This window comes from Rhinopithecus roxellana, chromosome 1 (assembly GCF_007565055.1).
Source record: "Rhinopithecus roxellana isolate Shanxi Qingling chromosome 1, ASM756505v1, whole genome shotgun sequence".
NCBI lineage: Eukaryota > Metazoa > Chordata > Mammalia > Primates > Cercopithecidae > Rhinopithecus > Rhinopithecus roxellana.
Window position 1 is genome coordinate 56,456,604 of NC_044549.1, and position 24,528 is coordinate 56,481,131.

At 44.0% G+C, this 24,528-nt stretch overlaps 1 protein-coding gene across 9 annotated transcripts in view; it reads right to left on the bottom strand.

Annotated features, from left to right (window-relative positions):
* Positions 1–24,528, bottom strand: part of RBM6 (RNA binding motif protein 6) — a 127,198-nt gene that overhangs the window by 24,034 nt on the left and 78,636 nt on the right. For 7 of the 9 annotated variants that reach the window (XM_030939070.1, XM_010369412.2, XM_030939015.1 and 4 more), the window contains 2 exons: positions 7,502–7,576; positions 224–284 (listed from right to left, as the gene is read on the bottom strand). In XM_030939070.1, the coding sequence (XP_030794930.1) occupies positions 224–284; positions 7,502–7,576 (136 nt within the window). Of the gene's footprint in view, positions 1–223; positions 285–7,501; positions 7,577–8,487; positions 8,658–24,528 lie in introns of those variants that run through there. The other 2 variants (XM_030939222.1, XM_030939296.1) reach the window with 2 other exon arrangements.

A 24,528-nucleotide genomic window follows, 5' to 3' on the forward strand; every position in this document is an offset into this window, starting at 1 on the left:
GAACCCAGGAGGCGGACGTTGCAGTGAGCCAAGATTGCACCACTGCACTCCAGCCTGGGCAACAGAGCAAGACTCCATATCAAAAAAAAAAAAAAAAAAAGAAAAAGAAAGGTTTGTGGATCAACTTGGATTTAGGGATGATAATTCTTCAAAGCCAAGGGAAACATGAAATTTGTTTTGCTCAATGAACAAGATAAAAACTGCTGCTACTTTTGCCACTCACCTTCCCTTGGGTTCTTGCAGAATGAACAGGAAGATCGGTGCCCACCAATACTTGCCTTACACTGTAAGGAAGAAAGAAATAATTCAATTTGACTGAAAGTATTTTTTAAAATCTTATGTATATCTAACAAAGTGAAACCTTTCAAAAATTAAAGAAACAAGCCATATCCCAGATCCCCTCAAAGCTTAAAAAAAGAGGCCGGGCGCGGTGGCTCAAGCCTGTAATCCCAGCACTTTGGGAGGCCGAGGCGGGCGGATCACGAGGTCAGGAGATCGAGACCATCCTGGCTAACACGGTGAAACCCCGTCTCTACTAAAAAAATACAAAAAACTAGCCGGGCGAGGTGGCGGGCGCCTGTAGTCCCAGCTACTCGGGAGGCTGAGGCAGGAGAATGGCGTAAACCCGGGAGGTGGAGTTTGCAGTGAGCTGAGATCTGGCCACTGCACTCCAGCCTGGGTGACAGAGCGAGACTCCTTCTCAAAAAAAAAAAAAAAAAAAAAAAAAAAAAAAAAAAAAAAAAGAATCTGATATTCCCCACTGATCAGAGCTGGCAGATAGGATCTAAAGAGATACTTTTTGAGAGCTACCTTCTAACAAGGCATCTGGGACTTTGGTGCAGCGCAAATGCCTTTGCCCTGGATAAAGATTCCTATAGGAAATATGCTTAGAAAACTACTGTTAAATGGTTTATAGAATACTACTGTCCCAAAGCCATTTATAGTCTGTACCCAAAACTTGGGCCTGAACTGATTGTGAGATCCCCAATCACATTTTGCTAGAACTGAGAAGAATTCAATTATCAACTCCTTTCTCAAACACTGATAATGAGGTACAAGATAAGAGGAAGAGATACAGATAGTGTCTCTGGCAGCTATCTAAAAGACATTGAAAGGAAACATTCACTAGCCCAGAATAAGGGAAGAGACTTTTTTTTTTTTTTGAGACGGAGTCTCGCTCTGTTGCCCAAGCTGGACTGCAGGGAGGAGACATTTTTAATGTGAATGTAATTACTCTTGTCTGAACTTGTGAACAAAAAGTCAAACACATGGCCCAACCCTGAAATCCCTCAACTTTTGCCACTGAGCTTCCAAATGCCATGGGGGCAGAAACTTGGTTTGCAGGAAATCAAAGAATAAGAACTATAAAGAGGATAGTATTTGAGGAGGGCCTTATAGGGCGAGTAAAGGTCTGCCAGATGGAGTTGAGAAAACAGTAACAATAGCAGCAGTGGCTAATTCTTTTCTTTTTTCTTTTGAGATGGAGTTTTGCTCTTGTTGCCCAGGCTGGAGCGCAACAGCATGATATCGGCTCACCACAACCTCCACCTCCTGGGTTCAAGAGATTCTCCTGCCTCAGCCTCCCGAGTAGCCAGGATTACAGGCGTGTGCCACCACACCCGGCTAATTTTATATTTTTCAGTACAGACCAGGTTTCTCCATGTTGGTCAGCCTGGTCTTGAACTCCCGACCTCAAGCGATCCGCCTGCCTTGGCCTCCCAAATTGCTGGGATTATAGGTGTGAGCCACTGCGGCCAGCTGGCTAATTCTTAAATAGTACATACCGTGTATCTGGCCTACATATATGTCATCACTTATTGATCCTGACAACCCCAATAAACTCCATGAAATGGGTACTCCTATCTCCTCATTTTGTAGATGAGGAAACTGAGTCCTAGAGAGGTTAACTCACTTAAGATCACTATAGTCAGTTATTTCATTGTTCCCTTCCCTATAAACAGATTATACACATGCATGCACACACACACACCCCTGTTCACTGCCAAGTGGCTGTCATGCCTCCCCACAGGGGGAGTATACTTCCTCTCTCCATTGTCACCCTTGGTCATGTGCCTTCCTTGCTTTCACCAATAAAACATGAGTGAACATGACCTACACTAGGTCTAAGAGAAGGCTTAGCAGCCACTGCTTGTGCGAATGAACCTCTCTCTCCCTTAGCCAGAAGGACACTGCCCCATATTAAGACTGTTTCTTCTGTCTGGGTCCTGGGATGAGAAGCCACGTGAAACAGAACTGTAGCAAACAACCCATAGTCCCTGACATGTAATGTGAATGAAGAATATGCTTGTTGTTTTAAGTCACTGGGACTTGAGAGCTGTTACTACAGGAGAGCTGCTGTAGTAACTGGTGCTATTCGTAAACATATAGATCAACAGAATAAAACCGAGAATCTAGGAATAAACCTATAGATTATGGTCAACTGATTTCTAACAATGGGGAAAGTGCCAATGGGGAAAGAATAGTCTCTTCAACAAATGGTGCTGGGACAACTGAGTATCTACATGCCAACAAATAAAGTATGTGACACTTCAGCTAGTGAGTGGCACAGTTAGTGAGTGGCACAGTTAGGATCCTAACCTTAGTAGGTATAATTTGAATGCCATAGGCCGGGCGCGGTGGCTCAAGCCTGTAATCCCAGCACTTTGGGAGGCCGAGATGGGTGGATCACGAGGTCAGGAGATCAAGACCATCCTGGCTAACATGGTGAAACCCCGTTTCTACTAAAAAAATACAAAAAAACTAGCCGGGTGAGGTGGTGGGCGCCTGTAGTCCCAGCTACTCGGGAGGCTGAGGCAGGAGAATGGCGTAAACCCGGGAGGCGGAGCTTGCAGTGAGCTGAGATCCGGCCACTGCACTCCAGCCCGGGACAAAGCGAGACTCCGTCTCAAAAAAAAATAAAAAATAAATAAATAAATAAATAAATAAATAAATGCCATAAAACAGGCCTGGCATGATGGCTCATGCTGGTAATCCCAGTACTTTGGGAGGCCGAGGCAGTTGGATCATTTGAGGTCAGGAGTTCAAGACCAGCCCGGCCAACATGGAGAAACCCCAACTCTATTAAAAATACCAAAATTAGCCAGGTATGGTGGCACACGCCTGTAATCCCAGCTACTTGGGAGGCTGAGGCATGAGAATCGCTTGAACCTGGGAGGTGGAGGTTGTAGTGAGCCAAGGTTGTACCACTGCAATCCAGCCTAGGTGACAAACAAAGACTCTGTCTTAAAATCAAAAACAAACCCCATAAAACTTACCTATTTTATGTGTACAATTCAATGATTTTTAGTAAATGTATAGTGAACAATCCCCACAATCTAATTCTGAAACATTTTCATCACCCCCAAAAGAAATCTAGTGGAATTACCTACCCCCATTCTTACCCCTAGGGACACGGAATTGTGCAATGTATGGTGTTCTGTGTCTGGCATAGTGTTTTCAAGGTTCATCTAGGTTGTAACATGTATCAGTACTTTATTCCTTTTCATTGTCAAATAGCATTTCATTGAATGGATATGCCAACTTTGTTCATCCATCCATTAGCCAATGGACATTTTGGTTATTTCCATTTTTTGGCTATTATGAATAATATTGCCATTAACATTTGTTTTAATTACAAAAAAATTTAAATAGGTACATAATAAACTTAAACATTTTCTTTTTTTTTTTTGAGATGAAGTTTCACTCTTGTTGCCCAGGCTGGAGTGCAATGGTGCAATTTCGGCTCACTGGAACCTCCACCTCCCAGGTTCAAGCGATTCTCCTGCCTTAGCCTCCCGAGTAGCTGGGATTACGGGCATGTGCCACCATGCCCAGCTAATTTGGTATTTTTAATGGAGATGGGGTTTCTCCATGTTGGTCAGGCTGATCTCCAACTCCCGACCTCAGATGATCCACCTGCCTCGGTCTCCCAAAGTGCTGAGATTACAGGCGTGAGCCACCACGCCCAGTTAAAAAAATTTTTTTTTGAGACAAGGTCTTGCTGTGTCACCCAGGCTGCAGTACTGAAGTACAGTGGCACTATCATGGCTCACTGCTGCCTCAACCTCCTGGTCTCAGGTGATCCTCCCACCTCAGCCTGCTTAGTAGCTGGCACTATAGGCATGCACCACCACACCTAGTTAATTTTTGTATTTCTTGTAGAGATGGGGTTTTGCCATGTTGCCTAGGCTGGTCTCGAACTCCTGGGCTCAAGTGATCTGCCCACGTCAGCCTTCCAAAGTGTTGGGATTACAGCCAGGAGGCACACCTGGCTGACCTTATCTCTCTTTTTTTTTTTCAGAAAGGATACTCTCAAGAAAGTGAAACATAACACATAGAAAATATTTACAAATTATATATCTGATAAGGGATTAATATTCAGCAAATATAAAGTACTCCTACAACTCAACAACAAAAAGACATGCAAATCAATTCCAAAGGGCAAAGGACTTGGTTGAACATTTCTCCAAAGGAGATATACAAATGGCCAACAAACACATGAAAAAAGACCCTCAAAGTCATTAGTGAAATGCAAATCAAAACCACAATGAAATATTGTTTCATACCCATTAGGATGCTTTATCAAAAAAAAGGGAAATGAACAAATGTTAGCAAGCAGGTGGAGAAATGAAGCCCTTATATATTGCTGATAGGAATATAAAATGTATAGCTGTGGTCTATGAAAAAGTTTGCTAATAATAATAAAATAAACACAGTTTGGTGGTTCCTCAAAGAGTTAAATATAAAAGTACCATATGATCCCAGCAATTCCACTCCTGGATACATACCCCTAAATAACTGAAAACAGCTGTTCAAACAAAAACTAGCACACAAAGGTTCTATTATTCACCAAAGTCAGGGCAGAAACAACCCAAATGTCCATCAACTGAAGAATGGATGAAAAAAATGTGATATATTCATATTATTATTTTCTTTTTATTTTTCTTTTTATTTTTTTTTTTTGAGACGGAGTCTCGCTGTCACCCAGGCTGGAGTGCTGTGGCCGGATCTCAGCTCACTGCAAGCTCCGCCTCCCGGGTTCCCGCCATTCTCCTGCCTCAGCCTCCCGAGTAGCTGGGACTACGGGCACCGCCACCTCGCCCGGCTAGTTTTTTGTAGTTTTTTTTTTTTTTTTTTTTTTTTTTTTTTTTTGAGACGGAGTCTCGCTCTGTCGCCCAGGCTGGAGTGCAGTGGCCGGATCTCAGCTCACTGCAAGCTCCGCCTCCCGGGTTTAAGCCATTCTCCTGCCTCAGCCTCCCGAGTAGCTGGGACTACAGGCGCCGCCACCACGCCCAGCTAGTTTTTTGTATTTTTTAGTAGAGACGGGGTTTCACCGTGTTAGCCAGGATGGTCTCGATCTCCTGACCTCGTGATCCGCCCGTCTCGGCCTCCCAAAGTGCTGGGATTACAGGCTTGAGCCACCGCGCCCGGCCTATTCATATTATTTAACCACAAAAAGAAATGAGGTACTGATAAATACTGCAACATACGTGAACTCTGAAAACATGCTAGGTGAAAGGCCAACACAAAAGTTTACATATTTTGATTCCACTTATATGAAATACCCAGAATAGGCAAATCCATGGAGACAGAAAAAAGATTAATGGTTCCTGGGGACTGGGGGAAGACGAAGTGGCAAGTGACTGATTAACGATATGAGGTTTCCTTTTGGGGGTTTAAAAAAGGTCTCAGGCTAGATATGGTGGCTCACACCCGTAATCCCAGAACTTCGACAGGCCAAGGTGAGAGGATCGTTTGAGCACAGGTCAAGGCTGCAGTGAGCCATGATCACATCACTGTACTCCAGCTTGAGAAACAGAGTGAGATCCTGTCTCAAAAAAAAAAGAAAAAAGAAAAAAAAAATTCTGGAATTAAGCTGAACATGATGGCACCTGTAGTCCCAGCTATTTGGGAGGTTGAGGTGGGAAGATGACTTGAGCCAGGGACTACGAGACCAGCCTGGGCAACATAGTGAGATCCCATCTCTTATTAAAAAAAAAAAAGTTCTAGTAAGTAGATAGTGTTGATAGCTGCACAACATTGTGAAGATACTTAATGTCACTGAATTAATGCTTCAAAATGGTTACAATGGCAAATATAATGTTACATTTATTTTATCTCAATAAAAGGAAAGGAAATATCTTCCTAAAATGATACCCTAAGGGAGTATATCCATGAAATATGAGTACTTTGGCTAATGACAATCATAGCTATTCAAGTTGTATTCTACTAACACAAATGTCAAGCTAAAGTCTTTACTAAATTTTTTCAAGTACTGTAACATTTTTAGTGTGTCAGGGCTCAGAAACTTTACAAATTTTTCAAATTATTTTTGACACTAAGTAGCAATGAAAACAAATTATATTTTCATGCTCACTGCAATCAAACTGGAACTTTAAAGAGTATAGCTGGCTGGGTGCAATGGCTCACGTCTGTAATCTCAACACTTCGGGAGGCCGAGGTGTGTGGATAATGAGGTCAGGAGTTCAAGACCAGCCTGGCCAAGATGGTGAAACCCCATCTCTACTAAAAACTACAAAAAAATTAGCTGGGCGTGGTGGCAGGCACCTGTAATCCTAGTTACTCAGGAGGCTGAGGCAGGAGACTCGTTTGAACCCAGGCAGCAGAGGTTGCAGTGAGCTGAGATCGCGCCATTGCACTCCACCCTGGGCGACAGAGCGAGACTCTGTCTCAAAATAAATAAATAAATAAATAAATAAATAAATAGGCCAGGTGCGGTGGCTCATGCCTATAATCCCAGCAGTTTGGGAGGCCGAAGCAGGAGGTCAGAAGTTCAAGACCAGCCTGGCCAACATGGTGAAACCCCATCTCTACTAAAAATACAAAAATTAGCCAGGTGAGGTGGCACATGTCTGAAATCCCAGCTACTTGGGAGGCTGAGGCAGGAGAATCGCTGAAACCCAGGAGCCGGAGACAGTAGTGAGCGGAGATCGCGCCATTGCACTCTAGCCTGGGCAACAGAGCGAGACTCTGTTTCAAAAAAAAAAAAGAGTATAGCCTAAAATTTTAAATATCCCACTCAAAGAGAATACGGAGTTTAATAGAGGTAAAATGCCACGGTGTCTGAAGTTCTACACCCTTGGAAACCCAAGAATATCCAAAAAATGTACAACTCCTAAAGAACTAGTCTCTCCAAACCTACTTTTCCAAACAAGAATTCCTTTATGACCACCTCTAGGAGAGGTGAGAAGATATTATATGTCAAGGAACTGTTATGTTTATAACTGATAGAAATAATGGCACATGTCCTTGGGAAAGTGTCTCCAACTGCAGGTCCAGAACCCTCTACGGCCACATGTAGCAGCCAGGAAGGAGAAATTATGAATGACCTTGTCTTGACCTCCTTCTGTTCAACTGAAGTGACCTGAGGAAGAAGAGCTTTGTCCTTGGGAATGCATGTTAGCAGGCAGCCTTCCTAGAGATATGGAGGAGCTGTTATTCCAGATGCTTACTTCCAAAGAAAGGGATTCTTGGTACTTACTCGTTTGCAGTACCAAAAATCCAGGCTTGGTACATACTCAAGGGTAACTTCTTTGTCCTGGATCATTAGAGTTCCCTGTAAAGACAAAGACAGAAGCCATCAACATCAACCCTTGGAGAAATAGACAGAGACAGAAAGGCACAGAGAGCCTTTCCAATCCCCAAGCTGAAACATTTTATAAAGAGCGAGCTTAATTCACTGGCAAAAGGAAATCGCTGTTTTAAGCCACAGACCTGGGGCAGTGTTGCAGAGCAAGCTTTAGCTTAGGAAACGGGAGTGCGAGAAGGTAAAATCAGTCTTCGGCCTTGGTTCCTGTAGGTTAGGGTGCTGTCCTTGGGTGGGCTATGCCCAGTCTACCTGTCCAGAGGTCAGGTAATGCACTCTCTTGAGTAAAGGCCCCCACCTAGCTCAGGAGCTAGCACACTATTAAGAAGCAAACTCTTCCTTCTGCACAGAGGCAGAGGAACCCTCTTCATTTCCACAGCTATCTCACATCTCCTTGGAAAGGGAGTAAGGGCTATAACTTTAGTGCCTGAAAATTTTCTTTGAAACACTGGCTGTATGGCAAAAGCACCAGGACAAAGACATACAACACTGAAGACAGGAAGAAAGGAGGAAGGTGAAAGCTTCACAGCAAATTACATCCTTACAGCAGGAAACTGAATGGTTGGTGGGAGCAACAGCGGCGGCGGCGGTATCACTCTGGCTTGGAGCCTATAGAGTGAGCTAGCCCTGAGATCTGAGGAGCAACCATTGGCAAGTAAGCCTTTGGGAAAGTCTGGCACAGGAACAGGTGGGAAAAGGGGCTCAAGAAGCCTGTTAAAGAGCTCCCTTGCCTCTCCATTTTGGACGTCATGAATTCTATTTCACATTAAAATAAAGTTTTGTTTAATAAACACTAGCCAGCAGATATGTGTTGGAGAAGGGGAAAAAAAATTTCTGCCTACTAACAAGGGACCCTCACCCACACTTGAAAGTGAACTAACCGAGAATGCGACTCTGGAACTAGCCCCTGCGCTGTGTTCATTCTCCGCCCTCTAGGGTCCTCTGTGTTTCCTCAGACAGGGCTCTGAGTTATACAAGCCATTTCTTTGCAATTGGACCTCAGTTTCTTGCTTGAATCCATACATCTGTCAAATAATGCTTTACCTCTCTGCTTTTCACATCAAAAAAGTCAAGAGAAATACATAGGATAAAATTATTTTCTTGTCAAAACCAAGGAAAATTGCCCATCTACCTAGGTCTTAGCAGCTGGTCTGAGAAACTATTCCCTGGCTTGTTCTCAAGGCTAAGGACAATGATAATAAAAATTGCTAACATTTATTAAGCACTTACTCAGAGCCAGAAACTGCTAAGTACATTATCTTATTTAATTCCCTAAATGATCCGATGAAATAACATTATCTCCACTTTACAGATTAGGACCTATGTTCATAGAGGTGGGGTCACCCAGGTGGTGAAGGGCAGAGCTGGACTTACATCTGGGCTGTAGAGAAGGGATCTCCTGCTTCATTTTTCTTTTTCCTTTTTTTTTTTTTTTTGACTGAGGGATCTCCTGTTTCATTCACCAGCTTCTGCTCAGTAATAGGGACAGGTAATCTGGCCTTAGGGACCAATCAGAAAAGAGACAGGCTCTGTATGCAGGGAAGTTTCTGGGAAGGACCACTCTACCAAGCTCTACCAATGCAGGAAGTTTGTCAAGATGAAGCACCCCCTCGTTTTTTTTTTTGTTTTTTTTTTTTGTTTTTTTTTTTTTTTTGAGACAGAGTTTCGCTCTTGTTGCCCAGGTTGGAGTGCAATGGCGTGATCTTGGCTCAATGCAACCTCCACCTGCCAGGTTCAAGCAATTCTCTTGCCTCAGCCTCCAGAATAGCTGGGATTACAGACATGCACCACCACGCCTGGCTAATTTTGTATTTTTAGTAGAGATGGGGTTTCTCCATGTTGGTCAGGCTGGTCTCGAATTCCCAACCTTAGGTGATCCACCCACCTCGGCCTCCCAAAGTGCTGGGATTACAGGCATGAGCCACTGCGCCCAGCCGTCTTTTTTTTTTTTTTTTTTTTTTTTTGAGACAGAGTCTCACTCTGTGGCTCAGGCTGGAATACAGTGGTGCAATCTCGGCTCACCACAACCTCTGCCTCCCGGGTTCAAGCAATTCTCCTGCCTCAGCCTCCTGAGTAGCTGGGACTACAGGCGCATGCCACCATGCCCGGCTAATTTTCGTATTTTTAGTAGAGATAGGGTTCACTATGTTGGTCAGGCTGGTCTCGAACTCCTGACCTCGTGATCTGCCTGCTTCGGCCTCCCAAAGTGCTGGGATTACAGACGTGAGCCACCGTGTCCGACCTAAAATGAACCCTTTTAAGCCCAGAGACAGTATATAACATCTTTAAGAGCATGGACTGTGGGCTGGGTTCCCTAAATTTGAATCCTGCCTCTACTCAATGATCTTCGGCAAGGTCCTTAACTTCTTTGTGCTTCCATTTCCTCATCTGTAAAGTAGGGACAACAGTACCTACTTCTCAGGGTGGTTGTGAAGATTAAGGAAATTCATACATGTAAAGAGCTTAGCATACAATATAGTGAGGGCTCAAGAAATGTTGATCATTATAAGCCCTAGGAACTAAAAAAGACCAGCATCAGCAGGTGGGAGTCAAATAGCCACTCATTTCACCTTGCTTGCTTGCTAGGTATGACAATTTCACCACCCATTTTAATCTCCTGAAAGACTAAGCTTTCATAGAGAATGGTCACTACACATCAGAAACTGTATCTTTGCAACAGTACTTTGTGTTGTCAAATTACTGGTCCAGATCTTACAGTCTACTTAATCTTGCTGGCCTTTTATTTATTTTCAGCACCAAACAGTATCTGGTACCAAAAAGGAGCTTAGTAAGCTCTTGCTGAATGAATGAAAGACAGAATAGAGCCACCTATTGCTGGAGGACCTGGTGCTTAGTACACAGTGGCTCTGGAGGGAGATTTTGTTGTTAGAGCATACATCTGTATACCCAATCCATAAAACATGTGGGTTGTCATTTGAACAGTGAACCAAAACAAGGCACTACTGTCAATTTCAGTCACCTGCAAATTTTGATTTCACCAGTCGGAGACATTAATGGATTCAGGTATTTCTAAGGCACTTTATACTTCTAAGACAACAAAAATCTTCCAGTAGCTGTGGATGACATTTTGTTGAGGGTAGGGAACTCCCCTTGCCAGGAGTCTCCATCAGCATGTGAACTGTGAGATGACTTTTACCTCGTGTTAAAAAAGCAATGATTTCTTATTCTCACAGGATCATCTATAACTCAGGCAGTACTTTTTCTCAACCTGCACATAGTTAGACGTAAGCGGACAGTGACCACTGCTAAAGAATGTTAAATGGTTTTAACATCACTGTTGAAGCATAGCCAGTTGTTTCTTTTTCTCTCTTAAAAAAATTATTATAGCCAATTGCTTAATAAGAATAGGTAGTCATAGGACAAACCTGTAGGAGAACAATTTATCTATGATTTGATTCCCCAGCTGCTATCATACGTAGGCAACCCAGATATACCAAGCACAGGTATGACACACATACACTGCACCCCTCCCCATTGCTGCCTTTCTCTGGATTTCAGAAAACAGAGACCTGTCAGTGTCTCCTAGGGAAGTAACCCGAAGGGAGTTGGATTAATGAATGGGTAGGATGATGCATCACCTTCAGTAGATGTCCATTCTTTTTTTTTTTTTTTTTTTTTTTTTTTGAGACAGAGTCTCGCTCTGTCACCAGGCTGGAGTGCAGTGGCGCGATCTTGGTTCACTGCAACCTCCACCTCCCAAGTTCAAGTGATTCTCCTGCCTCAGGCTCTTGAGTAGCTGAGAATACAGGCACTCACCACCACGCCCAGCTAATTTTTTTGTATTTTAGCAGAGATGGGGTTTCACCACGTTGGCCAGGATGGTCTCCACCTTCTGACCTTGTGATCCACCTGCCTCAGCCTCCCAAAGTGCTGGGATTACAGGCATGAGCCCCAGTGCCCGGCCGTGAATGTCCATTCTTAATTGTCTATTATCTATTAGAGTATCTTCACACATAGAATATTTATTTATCTTTTTTTTTTTGAGACGGAGTCTCGCTCTGTGGCCCAGGCTGCAGTGCAGTGGCCGGATCTCAGCTCACTACAAGCTCCGCCTCCCGGGTTTACGCCATTCTCCTGCCTCAGCCTCCCGAGTAGCTGGGACTACAGGCGCCCTCCACCTCGCCCGGCTAGTTTTTTTTTTTTTTTTTTGTATTTTTTAGTAGAGACGGGGTTTCACCGTGTTAGCCAGGATGGTCTCGATCTCCTGACCTCGTGATCCGCCCGTCTCGGCCTCCCAAAGTGCTGGGATTACAGGCTTGAGCCACCGCGCCCGGCCATTTATTTATCTTTTGATTTATTGAGTTATTAAGCTACTCAAGCAAAGGTATCACGAAAGCCACGTGTCTGATTAACCAGGTCTGGTTCCTAAAGAGGTACCATATAGGCCGGGCGCAGTGGCTTACACCTATAATCCTAGCGCTTTGGGAGGCCGAGGCAGGTGGACTGCCTGAACTCAGTTCGAGACCAGCTTGTGCAACATGGTGAAACCCTGTTTCTACTAAAATACAAAAAATTAGCTGGGTGAGGTGATGTACACCTGTAGTCCCAGCCACTCGCGAGACTGAGGCAGGAGAATTGCTAGAACTTGGGAGGCAGAGGTTGCACTGAGCCAAGATTGCACCACTGCACTCCAGCCTGGGCAACAGAGTGAGACTCCGTCTCTTTAAAAAAAAAAAAAAAAAAAAAAAAAAAAATGCCGGGCACCGTGACTCATGCCTGTAATCTCAGCACTTTGGGAGGCTGAGGTGGGAGGATCACGAGGTCAGGAGATCAAGACCATCCTGGCCAACATGGTGAAATCCCATCTCTACTAAAAATACAAAAATTAGCTGGGTGTGGTGGCATGTGCTTGTAACCCCAGCTACTTGGGAGGCTGAAGCAGGAGAATCATTTGAACCAGGGAGTCGGAGGTTGCAGTGAGCTGAGATCATGCCACTGCACTCTAGCCTGGCAACAGAGCGAGATTCTTTCAAAAAAAAAAGAGGTGCCATATATATATATATGTGTGTGTGTACATATATATATGTACATATATGTATGTATGCATGTATGTATATGTATAGAAAAAGAAGATAGATAGATATCTCTTTTTTTTTGAGACAGGGTCTTGCTCTGTTGCCCAGGCTGGAGTGGCATGGTCTGGGCTCACTGCAACCTCTGCCTCCCGGGTTCAAGTGATTCTCCTGCTTCTGCCTCCCAAGTAGCTGGGATTACAGGTGTGCACCAACACACCCAGATAATTTTGTATTTTTAGTAGAGACGGGGTTTCACCATGTTGGCCAGGCTGGTCTCGAACTCCTGGCCTAAAGTGATCACCTGCCTCAGCCTCCCTAAGTGCTGGAATTATAAGCATGAGCCACTGCACCCGGCTAAGAGGTACCATATATTTGAAAGTAAAACCAAAGACATCTCCTCCTTTCTCGGCAGTGTTAGATTAGGCTTAAATTAGACTAAAACCTGCTAAAATCCTTTCCAGCCCAAAGCCATCACTTGGCAAAGTCACACATACATATTACTAAGTACATTTCAAGAAGTCTTAACGTGAAGCTGCAAAAAGCTAGATATTTGCACTCCAGAATGGCAAATCAAGTCCTTACTCTCCACCTAGAGACACCACAGAGGAGCAAACTCTGGGTCTGGAGGGCTGCTGATTGAACATCTACATTCCCATTTCCATTTTCATCAGCTGCTCTTAGAGACTTCATGATCTCCTTTTGTGACTGCCTGTCAGAAGGACTAGGGTCAGTGTTGAGGCTCTACCATATGCTCCCATTCCATTGGCTCAAAATCAATCCTGAAGGATATTCCTTATTAGTTTTTTTAAGACAGGGTTTCGCTTCTGTTGCCCAGGTTGGAGGCTAGATAGAGCACAGTAGTGCAATCACGACTCACTGCAGCCTTGACTTCCCAGGCTCAAGCAATCCTCCTACCTCAGCCTCCCTAAGTAGCTGAGACCACAGGTGCACACCACCATGCCCAGCTAATTTTTAAATTTTTTTGTAGAGATGGGGGGGGGGGGTCTCACTATGTTGCCTAGGCTGGCCTCGAACTCCTGGACTCAAGTGATCCTCCTGTCTCAGCCTCCCAAAGTGTTGAGATTATAGGCGTGAGTCATCGTGCCCAGTCTCAAAGATTCTTAAGATAGTGGGAGGTACAAGAGAAAAATGGAAAGAAAAGAACATTTCTGGACAGCAGCTTTGCATCTTTGTCAAAGATCTTCAACGCAAGCTCAGTTGTAGCTATACTTTGTACTGAGAAAACGACTGCTGTGTGATCTTCCCATTAAAGCATAGAGACAAACAGTATCAAAAGGCAGGGAAAAAATATATGAGCTCTGTGAATACAACTCACATTGAAAAGTCACAATCACTCTTCACTGTTTTGTGTTTCTTCTAAACACAGTATGGGAGTATCAGGTTATTGGTGGCTGAGAACTGGTACTGTCTATCAGAGATAGTATCTTTATTCACAAAGCAATTTACAGTTTACAAAGGCATTCTTCACAATATCATCTCATTAGATTCTTACAAGCAGGGCATATGGATGGCTGGGATACACGGAGTAGTCTGCCCAAGAATACAGAGCTAATTAGCAACACATACAGTACTAAAAGTCAGTTTTTCTTTACACCATATTGTCTTGGTTTTTAAATTCGAGAGAGTCAGTCAATTTATCACACTTCCCACATCAAAGAGGTAGCTTCTGATGAAAAGATACACACAGTAGAGTCTAAAGAAGTTTGCAGGAAATGGACTCATAGGGAGTTTTTAGAGAGACTGCCACAAAGCCCTTGTTTCTTTATAGCACTGCTAATCCCCCAGACTGGTCTGCTTAAGATGGGCTTTCTGTTCTTAAAACACCTACAATTGGCCGGTCGAGGTGGCTCAAGCCTGTAATCCCAGCACTTTGGGAGGCCAAGACGGGCGGATCACGAGGTCAGGAGATCGAGACCATCCTGGCTAACACGGTGAAACCCCGTCTCTACTAAAATACAAAAAAAAAAAAACTAGCCAGGCGAGGTGGCGGGCGCCTGTAGTCCCAGCTACTCGGGAGGCTGACGCAGGAGAATGGCGGGAACCCGGGAGGCGGAGCTTGCAATGAGCTGAGATCCGGCCACTGCACTCCAGTCTGGGCGACAGAGCGAGACTCTGTCTCAAAAAAAAAAAAAAAAAAAAAACCTACAATTACTTTAGGTGTTGTGTTAAAGAGTGCTGCTAGTAAATGGCTGCTACCAGGAGTTCCAAGAACCATGACAGTAAAATGGGCCTGCAGAAAGAGCAAAGCCAGGGTAACAAAAGTAACAGGTTTAAAACAGATGTGTCATTTCTCTTAGAATAAAAGATTACTTTTTTTTTTTTTTTTTTCAGATGGAGTCTCGCTCTGTCGCCCAGGCTGGAGTGCAGTGGCCGGATCGCAGCTCACTACAAGCTCCGCCTCCCGGGTTTACGCCATTCTCCTGCCTCAGCCTCCCGAGTAGCTGGGACTACAGGCGCCCGCCACCTCGCCCGGCTTTTTTTTTTTTTTTTTTTTTTTTTTTTAGTAGAGACGGGGTTTCACAGGGTTAGCCAGGATGGTCTCGATCTCCTGACCTCGTGATCCGCCCGTCTCGGCCTCCCAAAGTGCTGGGATTACAGGCTTGAGCCACCGCGCCCAGCAAAAGATTACTTTTTATAGAAATCCTTTGTAAATCAGGCTCATTCTTTATGGTACAAGGATATGTTATAGTTCAAATATTTTTTAAAACCCACTATTCCCAAAGACCAAACCAAAATGAGACAGAAGAGGGAAGGAGGAGATGGAGGAAGAAAGAAAGTACGGTGGCTAAGGGAAGTACAAAGAATGCCCTATGTCAACTCTATAGCTCTGCCTGTTGGCCTTCTCCATGTCCCCCATTTTGACTAGCCTTTTTACCCAACAGGATCTGAGTTGCACTTTGAGCATCCAGAAGATAAGGCCCCACTGGGACTTCCAATGAAAACACAATTCCACTACAGTGTCTAATGTAAGGTAGCGGGGCATGAAGACACTGCCCTGTCAGCTGCCACTTCTCATCTTTTCTTGACTAGATGAAAGCACAACAAAATCTTTTACTAAAATGTTCTTGACAACAAACATTTTAGACTATATGACACCAGCAACAACCAGCATCAAGCCAAAATCTTATTTGTGTTCTCTGAGGCAAAACGGCTATTTCATTGAGTCCTAGAGCCCCACCCACTAGGATCACAGCTGGCAGAAGTCAGGGTCTCAAGATGATCTCTGCGGCTGGGCACAATGGCTCACACCTGTAACCCCAGCACTTGGGGAGGCCAAGGCAGGTGGATTGCTTGAGCTCAGGAGTTCGAGACCAGCCTGGGCAATATTATAAAATCGTCTACAAAAAATACAAAAATTAGCTGGGCATGGTGGTGTGCACCTATTACCCCAGCTACTCTGGGGGCTGAGGTGGGAGGGTTGCTTGAACCTGTGAAGTCGAGGCTGCAGTGAGCCAAGCTTGCACCACTACATTCAAGCCTGGGTGACAAAGTGAGACCCAATCTCAAAAAAAAAAAAAAAAAAAAAAAAAAAAAAATTCTGCTCTGGGAACACAATACACTCCAAGCTAGACCCTGACATAAGAGAACTTAAACATACATATATATCTACACACACACACACACACATATATTTTCATTTTTTTGAGACAGATTCTCGCTCTGTTGCCCAGGCTGGAGTGCAGTGGTGTGATCTTGGCTCACTGCAAGCTCCGCCTCCCCGGTTCACGCCATTCTCCTGCCTCAGCCTCCTGAGTAGCTGGGACTACAGGCACCCATCACTACGCCTGGCTAATTTTTTGTATTTTTAGTACAGACGGGGTTTCACCATGTTAGCCAGGAAGGTCTCAGTCTCCTGATCTCGTAATATGCCCACCTCAGCCTCCCAAAGTGCTGGGATTACAGGTGTGAGCCACGGCACCTGGTCAAGAACTTAATTATTTTAAAGGTGTCTGGTGCTAAGAATATATTCCACCCACTTCACTACCACTCCTTGTAGGTCTTAAATGCATTTTAAAAGTAAGATTCAGATTCTAGAAAACGCCTCTTATCATGATAAAAGAAAATCAGGGATCCATAGTCTTGGAGGTAATTCTATGAACTTAGCTCCAGGAACATAGAAAGAACAGTGCCTACCAGGGGATCCACAAGTCTCTCCTATTCTAAGGTTCCATTACATTTGGATTTATGGCAAAAACAAAGAGGCAAAATATATAAATAAGCAAATAAGTAACCAAAAAAGCCTCAAATCTTTTCTCTCTTTGTGAGAAGACTCTATCATAAAGACTGAGACGGCCAGGCGTGGTGGGAGGCCGAGACGGGCGGATCACGAGGTCAGGAGATCGAGACCATCCTGGCTAACATGGTGAAACCCCGTCTCTACTAAAAATACAAAAAACTAGCCAGGCGAGGTGGCGGGCGCCTGTAGTCCCAGCTACTCCGGAGGCTGAGGCAGGAGAATGACGTAAACCTGGGAGGCGGAGCTTGCACTGAGCTGAGATCCGGCCACTGCACTCCAGCCCGGGCGACAGAGCAAGACTCTGTCTCAAAAAAAAAAAAAAAAAAAAAAAAAAAAAAAAAAAAAGACTGAGACTGTGAGGCAGACAGGACACTCAACAAATTCCTTCGTCACAGAATCTCCGTAGATTGCTTCTTACAATTTATAAAATCCAACTATTAGCACTCAGAACAACTGAAAAACCAAACAACTAAAATGCAATTTTTTTTTTTTTTTTTTGAGATGGAGTCTTGCTCTGTTGCCCAGGCTGGAGTGCAGTGGCACAATCTTGGCTCACTGCAAGCTCCGCCTCCCAGGTTCATGCCATTCTCCTACCTCAGCCTCCCGAGTAGCTGGGACTATGGGCGCCCACAACCATGCCTGGCTAACTTTTTGTCATTTTTAGTAGAGACGGGGTTTCACCGTGTTAGCCAGGATGGTCTTGATCTCCAGACCTTGTGATCTGCCCGCCTCGGCCTCCCAAAGTGCTGGGATTACAGGCGTGAGCCACCACGCCAGGCCTAAAATGCAAATTAAAAAAAAACTTTTCAGCTTGTTATAATTTTGTATCTTTTAGAGCAATGTTTCACCTAACATTTATAAAAACCATAGTCAAAATTTCTCTGGTTAATAATTTATTTCTGCAGACTGGGCGGAGTGGCTCATGCCTGTAATCCCAGCACTTTGGGAGACCGAGGGGGAATGGATCACCTGAGGTGAGGAGTTCGAGACCAGCCTGGCCAACATGGTGAAACCCTGTCTCTACTACGAGTACAAAATTAGCTGGGCATGGTGATGGGTGCCTCTAATCCTAGCTACTCGGGAGGCTGAAGCAGGAGCATTGCTTGAACCTGGGAGGTGGAGGTTGCAGCGAGCCGAGACTGAGTGATTGCACTCCAGCCTGGGTGAAAAGAGTGAGACTCCATCTCAAAAAAAAAAAATAATAAAATAAATAATAATAATAATTTCTTTTCACACAAAGATATGACCTAATTCTTGGTGGAAGTAAAATATCACATTTTAACATATTTTACTGATAATTCTCAGAATTCCCCTTAGAATTCAGAATTCTATAACCTCTATCTTATTTTTTTCCTCTTTCCTCAGTTGATTCCAATCACATAGCAATGAAATAAAAATATTCACAAAGTAGATTATATACAGAAACAAGATACAGCTTATTCTTTCCTGACAATTAAATCAGTTACCCCTAAAATAATTATGAGGTATGTAGGGCAAGGGTTTCTAGTCCCAGATAAAAGAGAGGCTCTCTCCTATTGCAATTAGAAACATCTCCCACCTGAACATAGAGTGAAGGGCAGCTGATTTACATCATTTCTTTTCTTCTTTTTCTTCTTTTTTTTTGGGGGGGGATGTGGGGGATGGAGTCTTGCTCTATTGTCCAGGCTGGAGTGCAGTGGCGCGATCTCGGCTCACTGCAAGCTCCACCTCCCAGGTTCATGCCATTCTCCTGTCTCAGCCTCCTGAGTAGCTGGGACTACAGGCGCCCACCACCACGTCCGGCTGATTTTTTTTTTGTATTTTTAGTAAAGACGGGGTTTCATCGTGTTAGCCAGGATGGTCTCGATCTCTGGACCTCATGATCTGCCCACCTTGGCCTCCTGAAATGCTGGGATTACAGGCGTAAGCCACTGCACCTGGCCTGATTTACATCATTTCTGTAACACTTTTATACTCTGAGATGCCTATTGTTGGAGCTTCCTGGCTCTTTTCTTCTGGAAAAAGTAGACTCTAAATTCAACATCAAGGCATGCTTCATTGAATAGGTCTCTAAACTGAATCACTATAGAGAAAAACAAATAGGGAGTTTGTTAAATAAATGTGGAAAATATAAAGCTTCTTAATTTGCTTTACCAAAGAATATAATAAAATCATTTCTTTTCCTTAAAAACTTAATGGTAGGAGGTGGTGGTGAACAGTCAAGAGAGCAGACTGCGGCCCACAAGACCTAAGATACTGTACAGGCCTCATTGCTGAGCCCATCACAAAGACTGCACAGTATTCCCCAGGCATCGCCAAAGAACCAGCAGCTGTTCTTCAGGATCCACCACCCCAAAGAGACATTGGAGCTGGCAGCAGTAGTTCACACCTGTAATCCCAGCCCTTGGGGAGGCTGAGGCAGGTGTATCACCTGAGGTCAGGAGTTCAAGACCAGACTGGCCAACATGGCGAAACCCCATTTCTACTAAAAATACAAAAATTACCCGGGCATGGTGTCGGGTGCCTATAATCCCCACTACTTGGGAGGTTGAGGCAAGAGAATCACCTGAACCCGGGAGGCAGAGGGTGCAATCAGCCGAGATCATGCCACTGCACTCCAGCCTAGGCAACAAGAGCAAAACTCCATCTTAGGAAAAAAAAAAAAAAAAATTTGCCATGCATGGTGGCTCATGTCTATAATCCCTGCATTTTCAAAGGTCAAGGTGGGAGAACTGCTTGAACCCAGGAGCTGAAGACCATACTAGCTCAGGGAACACAGTGAAACCCCCCATCTCTATTGCTATTAAAATAAAATGTTTTAATGGAAAAAAATAAAAAGAGACATTATTTCTACTGGCCCTTTATCTATCACCTCCCACCCAAGTACTTTAGCTTCCTCGAATGTTGTCTTTAGCCCCTCTGCCTATAACGTCCTTGTTTAGACTTTCAAAGAGTCTTGCTGACTTTATTTCTGCAGAAATAAAGCCTTGAAAATATTGATAAAATACAGAGCCTCTGGACTTCTGAATACATAATGTTCAACTAACATTTTAGGGAGGTGACTACACTCCCCTGCTTTTTTTGAGACACGGCCTTGCTCAGTTGCTCAGGCTAGAGGCTAGAGCGCACTGGTGTTGTATGATCATAGCTCATTGCAGTTTTGATCTCCTGAGCTCAAGCAATCAACCCACCTCAGCCTCCTGACAAGCTGGGACGACAGGTGCATGTCAGTAAGTCTGGCTTTATTTTATTTTATTTTATTTTATTTATTTTATTTATTTATTTATTTATTTTTTATTTCATGCAGACATGGGGTCTTCCTATGATGCCCAGGCTGGTCTTGAACTCCTGGGCTCAAATGATCCTCCTGCCACAGCCTCCCAAAGCGCTGGGATTACAGGTGTGAGCCACCATGCCCAGCCAATTATTTTCTTAGGCAGGAAGCTATCAACCCAATGCCACTCAGAAGCACCAAGACTAACAATGGAAGCTTTTTGGGAGGCTGAGGTGGACAGATCACGAGGTCAAGAGATCAAGACCATACTGGCCAACATGGTGAAATCCTGTCTCCACTAAAAATTAAAAACAAACAAAAAAAAATTAGTTGGCATGGTGGCACACGCCTGTAGTCCCAACTACTCGGGAAGCTGAGACAGGAGAATCACTTGAACCCAGGAGGCAGAGGTTGCAGTAAGCCAAGATCACGCCACTGCACTCTAGCCTGGCGACAGAACGAGACTCCTGTCTCCAGAAAAAAAAAAGAATGGAAGCTTTGATCAGAAAAGGTTCACTGGGATACAAGGTTAGGTCTCTAATCCTTTTTGTTCTACTTATTTTCACAAGCAAATAACACAAAGAAATACCAAACTTCAGCCCCTGATAAAAATGAGGGCTGGCTTCTAACATTGAAGAAGACATGCTATGGTTAAATTAGCCAATATTTAGAAAGCAGCATTTACTGAGCTATAACACCATAGCTGCTACAATATAATGGCTATAATATCTTAACTTTTTTTTTTTTTCCAGCAGATATGCATAGAGTGAGGGAATGATTCCTGCACAAGGAAGAAATTTGTGGTAATGCAGGAGTTTGGGAGAAGACAAAGCCAACAGGTCACTAACTATATCCCTGCTGGAGTTGGGATCATGTGCTACAAAGGCATAGCCCATAGCTAGTCATCAAGAAACTCTCCTGATCAGACCTGTATGTCTTCGTAATCTATCACAGACTTCACCCTTGGATGCCTTTAAACTTTCACCACCATACCCGGCTAATTTTGTATTTTTAGTAGAGACAGGGTTTCACCACGTTGGCCAGGCTGGTCTCAAACTCTGACCTTAGGTGATCCACCCGCCTCGGCCTCCCAAAGTGCTGGGATTATAGGCGTGAGCCACCACGCCCGGCCTCTCTGTCTCTCTTTTTTTTTTTTTTTTGAGACGGAGTCTCACCCTGGCTGGAGTGCAGTGGCCGGATCTCAGCTCACTGCAAGCTCCGCCTCCCGGGTTTACGCCATTCTCCTGCCTCAGCCTCCCGAGTAGCTGGGACTACAGGCGCCCGCCACCTCGCCCGGCTAGTTTTTTGTATTTTTTAGTAGAGACGGGGTTTCACAGTGTTAGCCAGAATGGTCTCGATCTCCTGACCTCGTGATCCGCCCATCTCGGCCTCCCAAAGTGCTGGGATTACAGGCTTGAGCCACCGCGCCCAGCCTGTCGCTGTTTCTTAAAAGAAGCATTTGGCTGGTGAAAATTACATATTTGGTATTTTTAAAAATTATTATAAGAACAATGAATGTTTGGAGAAATGAGTTCTGTAACCGGAAAGAGTCTGGTTCTCATTCTGGGAAACTAAGAGATTACTAGTAGTCTCCCAAGGCCTATTTGCTCTCTTACCTTGGGAGCAAATCCCTGCTTTTTTTTTTTTTTTTTTTTTTTTTTGAGATGGAGTCTGGCTCTGTTGCCAGGCTGGAGTGCAGTGGTGCGACCTTGGCTCACTGCAACCTCCACCTCCCTGGGTTCAACCAATTCTCCTGCCTCAGCCTCCTGAGTAGCTCGAACTACAGGTGCACACCACCACGCCCAGCTAATTTTTGTCTTTTTTTTTTTTTTTTTTTTTTTTTTGAGGCGGAGTCTTGCTCTGTCGCCTGGACTGGAGTGCAGTGGCCGGATCTCAGCTCACTGCAAGCTCCGCCTCCCGGGTTGACGCCATTCTCCTGCCTCAGCCTCCCGAGTAGCTGGGACTACAGGCGCCCGCCACCTCGCTCGGCTAATTTTTTTTTTTTTTTTTTTTTTTAGTAGAGACGGGGTTTCACCGTGTTAGCCAGGATGGTCTCGATCTCCTGACCCGGCTAGTTTTTTTTTTTTTTCGTATTTTTAGTAGAGACGGGGTTTCACCGTGTTAGCCAGGATGGTCTCGATCTCCTGACCTCGTGATCTGCCCGTCTCGGCCTCCCAAAGTGCTGGGATCATAGGCTTGAGCCACCGTGCCCGGCCTTTTGTCTTTTTTTTTTAAGTAGAGTTGGGGTTTCAGCATGTTGGCCAGGATGGTCTCCATCTCTTGATCTTGCGATCCGCCCGCCTCGACCTCCCAAAGTGCTGGGATTACAAGTGTGAGCCACCGTGCCCAGCCTGGAAAATTAAGAGACTACTAGTAGTCTCCCAATGCCTATCTGCTCTCTTTACCTTGGGAGAAAATCCCTGCTTTTTAACTGAGCACATAGCTGCCTAAAATAAAGACGTTCTGCAGCCCTCCTTGAAGCTGAAGTGTGGCTATGACTAAATTCTGATCAACTGAACATAACTAGAAGTAATGCTTGAAACGTTCAGAAGTATCCTTTTTTTTAAAAAATTTTTGTGGTGTATGTATTTATGGAGTACAGGAGATGTTTTGATACAGACATGCAATGTGAAATAAGCACATCATGGGGAATAGAGTATCCATCCCCTCATGCATTTATCTTTTGAGTTACAACCAATCGAATTACACTCTGCATTATTTATTTTTTCTTTTTCTTTATGCTATCTAAAAATGTACAATTAAGTCATTTTTGACTATACTCACCCTATTGTGCTACGAAATAGTAGGTCTTTTTTTTTAATACTTTAAGTTCTAGGGTACATGTGCACAACGTGCAGGTTTGTTACATATGTATACATGTGCCATGTTGGTGTGCTGCACCCATTAACTCGTCAGTCACGTTAGGTTTATCTCCTAATGCTATCCCTCCCCCCACCGCACCCCACAACAGGCCCCAGTGTGTGATGTTCCCCACTCTGTGTCCAAGTGTTCTCATTGTTCAATTCCCACCTATAAGTAAGAACAAGCGCTGTTTGGTTTTCTGTCCTTAGTTTGCTCAGAATGTTGGTTTCCAGCTTCATCCATGTCCCTACAAAGGACATGAACTCATCCTTTTTTATGGCTGCATAATATTCCATGGTGTATCTGTGCCACATTTTCTTAATCCAGTCTATCACTGATGGACATTTGGGTTGATTCCAAGTCTTTGCTATTGTGAATAGTGCTGCAATAAACATAGGTGTGCATGTGTCTTTATAGCAGCATGATTTATAATCCTTTGGGGATATAACCAGTAATGGGATGGCTGGGTCAAATGGTATTTCTAGTTCTAGATCCTTGAGGTATCGCCACACTGTCTTCCACAATGGTTGAACTAATTTACATTCCCACCAACAGTGTAAAAGTGTTCCTATCTCTCCACATTCTCTCCAGCACCTGTTGTTTCCTGACTTTTTAATGATCACCATTCTAACTGGTGTGAGATGGTATCTCATTGTGGTTTTGATTTGCATTTCTCTGATGGTCTTATTCATTCTATTTTTTTAATACCCCTTTACCATTCCCACCTTCCCCCCAGCCCCCTAACTACCCTTCCCGTACTCTGGTAACCATCCTTCTACTCACTATGTCCAGGAAGTATCCTTAAAGGGCCCATTTTCATCCCCCTTCCTTCCCATTGGTTGCTAAATAAAACTGATGACTGACACTCAAGTAGCCATCTTGGACAACAAGATAGAAATCACATGTTGAGATGGGGCTACATGGTTGAAAGAACCTGGGTCCCTGATGATGACCAAACCAGCATAAGAAAGTCTGGACAGCTCAAACTTCATTTGCATTACAGAGAAATAAATGTGTTTAAGCTGCTCTTATTTTTAGTTTTCTGTCACTCCCAGCTAAATCTAATCCTAACCAATAAACATGCTTTTGAAAATTACTGGTAAGAGGCAGAAAGAAGTATTTTGCTTAAAATTCAGACTATAAAATAAATAGAAAGTTGTAGAAAAAAGTAGGTAGTGAAACAAAAGGTATAAGAAATGATAATGAAAAAAACCTCATGTTTTTTCTGTGGAGCTCTGTTTGTGTATTTCTAGAGGTCCTACTGTCACTTTACACTTAATGTATCTAAAACAATTATTCTGTCTCCCAAATGCTTTCCTCTTCTACATGCTTTGTATCTGTTCAAGATACAACCATTCTTTTTTTTTTTTTTTTTTCCTGAGACAAAAAGGGTCTCACTCTGTCGCCCAGGTTAGAGTGCAGTGGCATGATCATGGCTCACTGCAATCTCGACTTCCTGGGCCCAAGTGATTCTCCCACCTCACCCTCCCCTCACCCCCCCGTAGCTGGGACT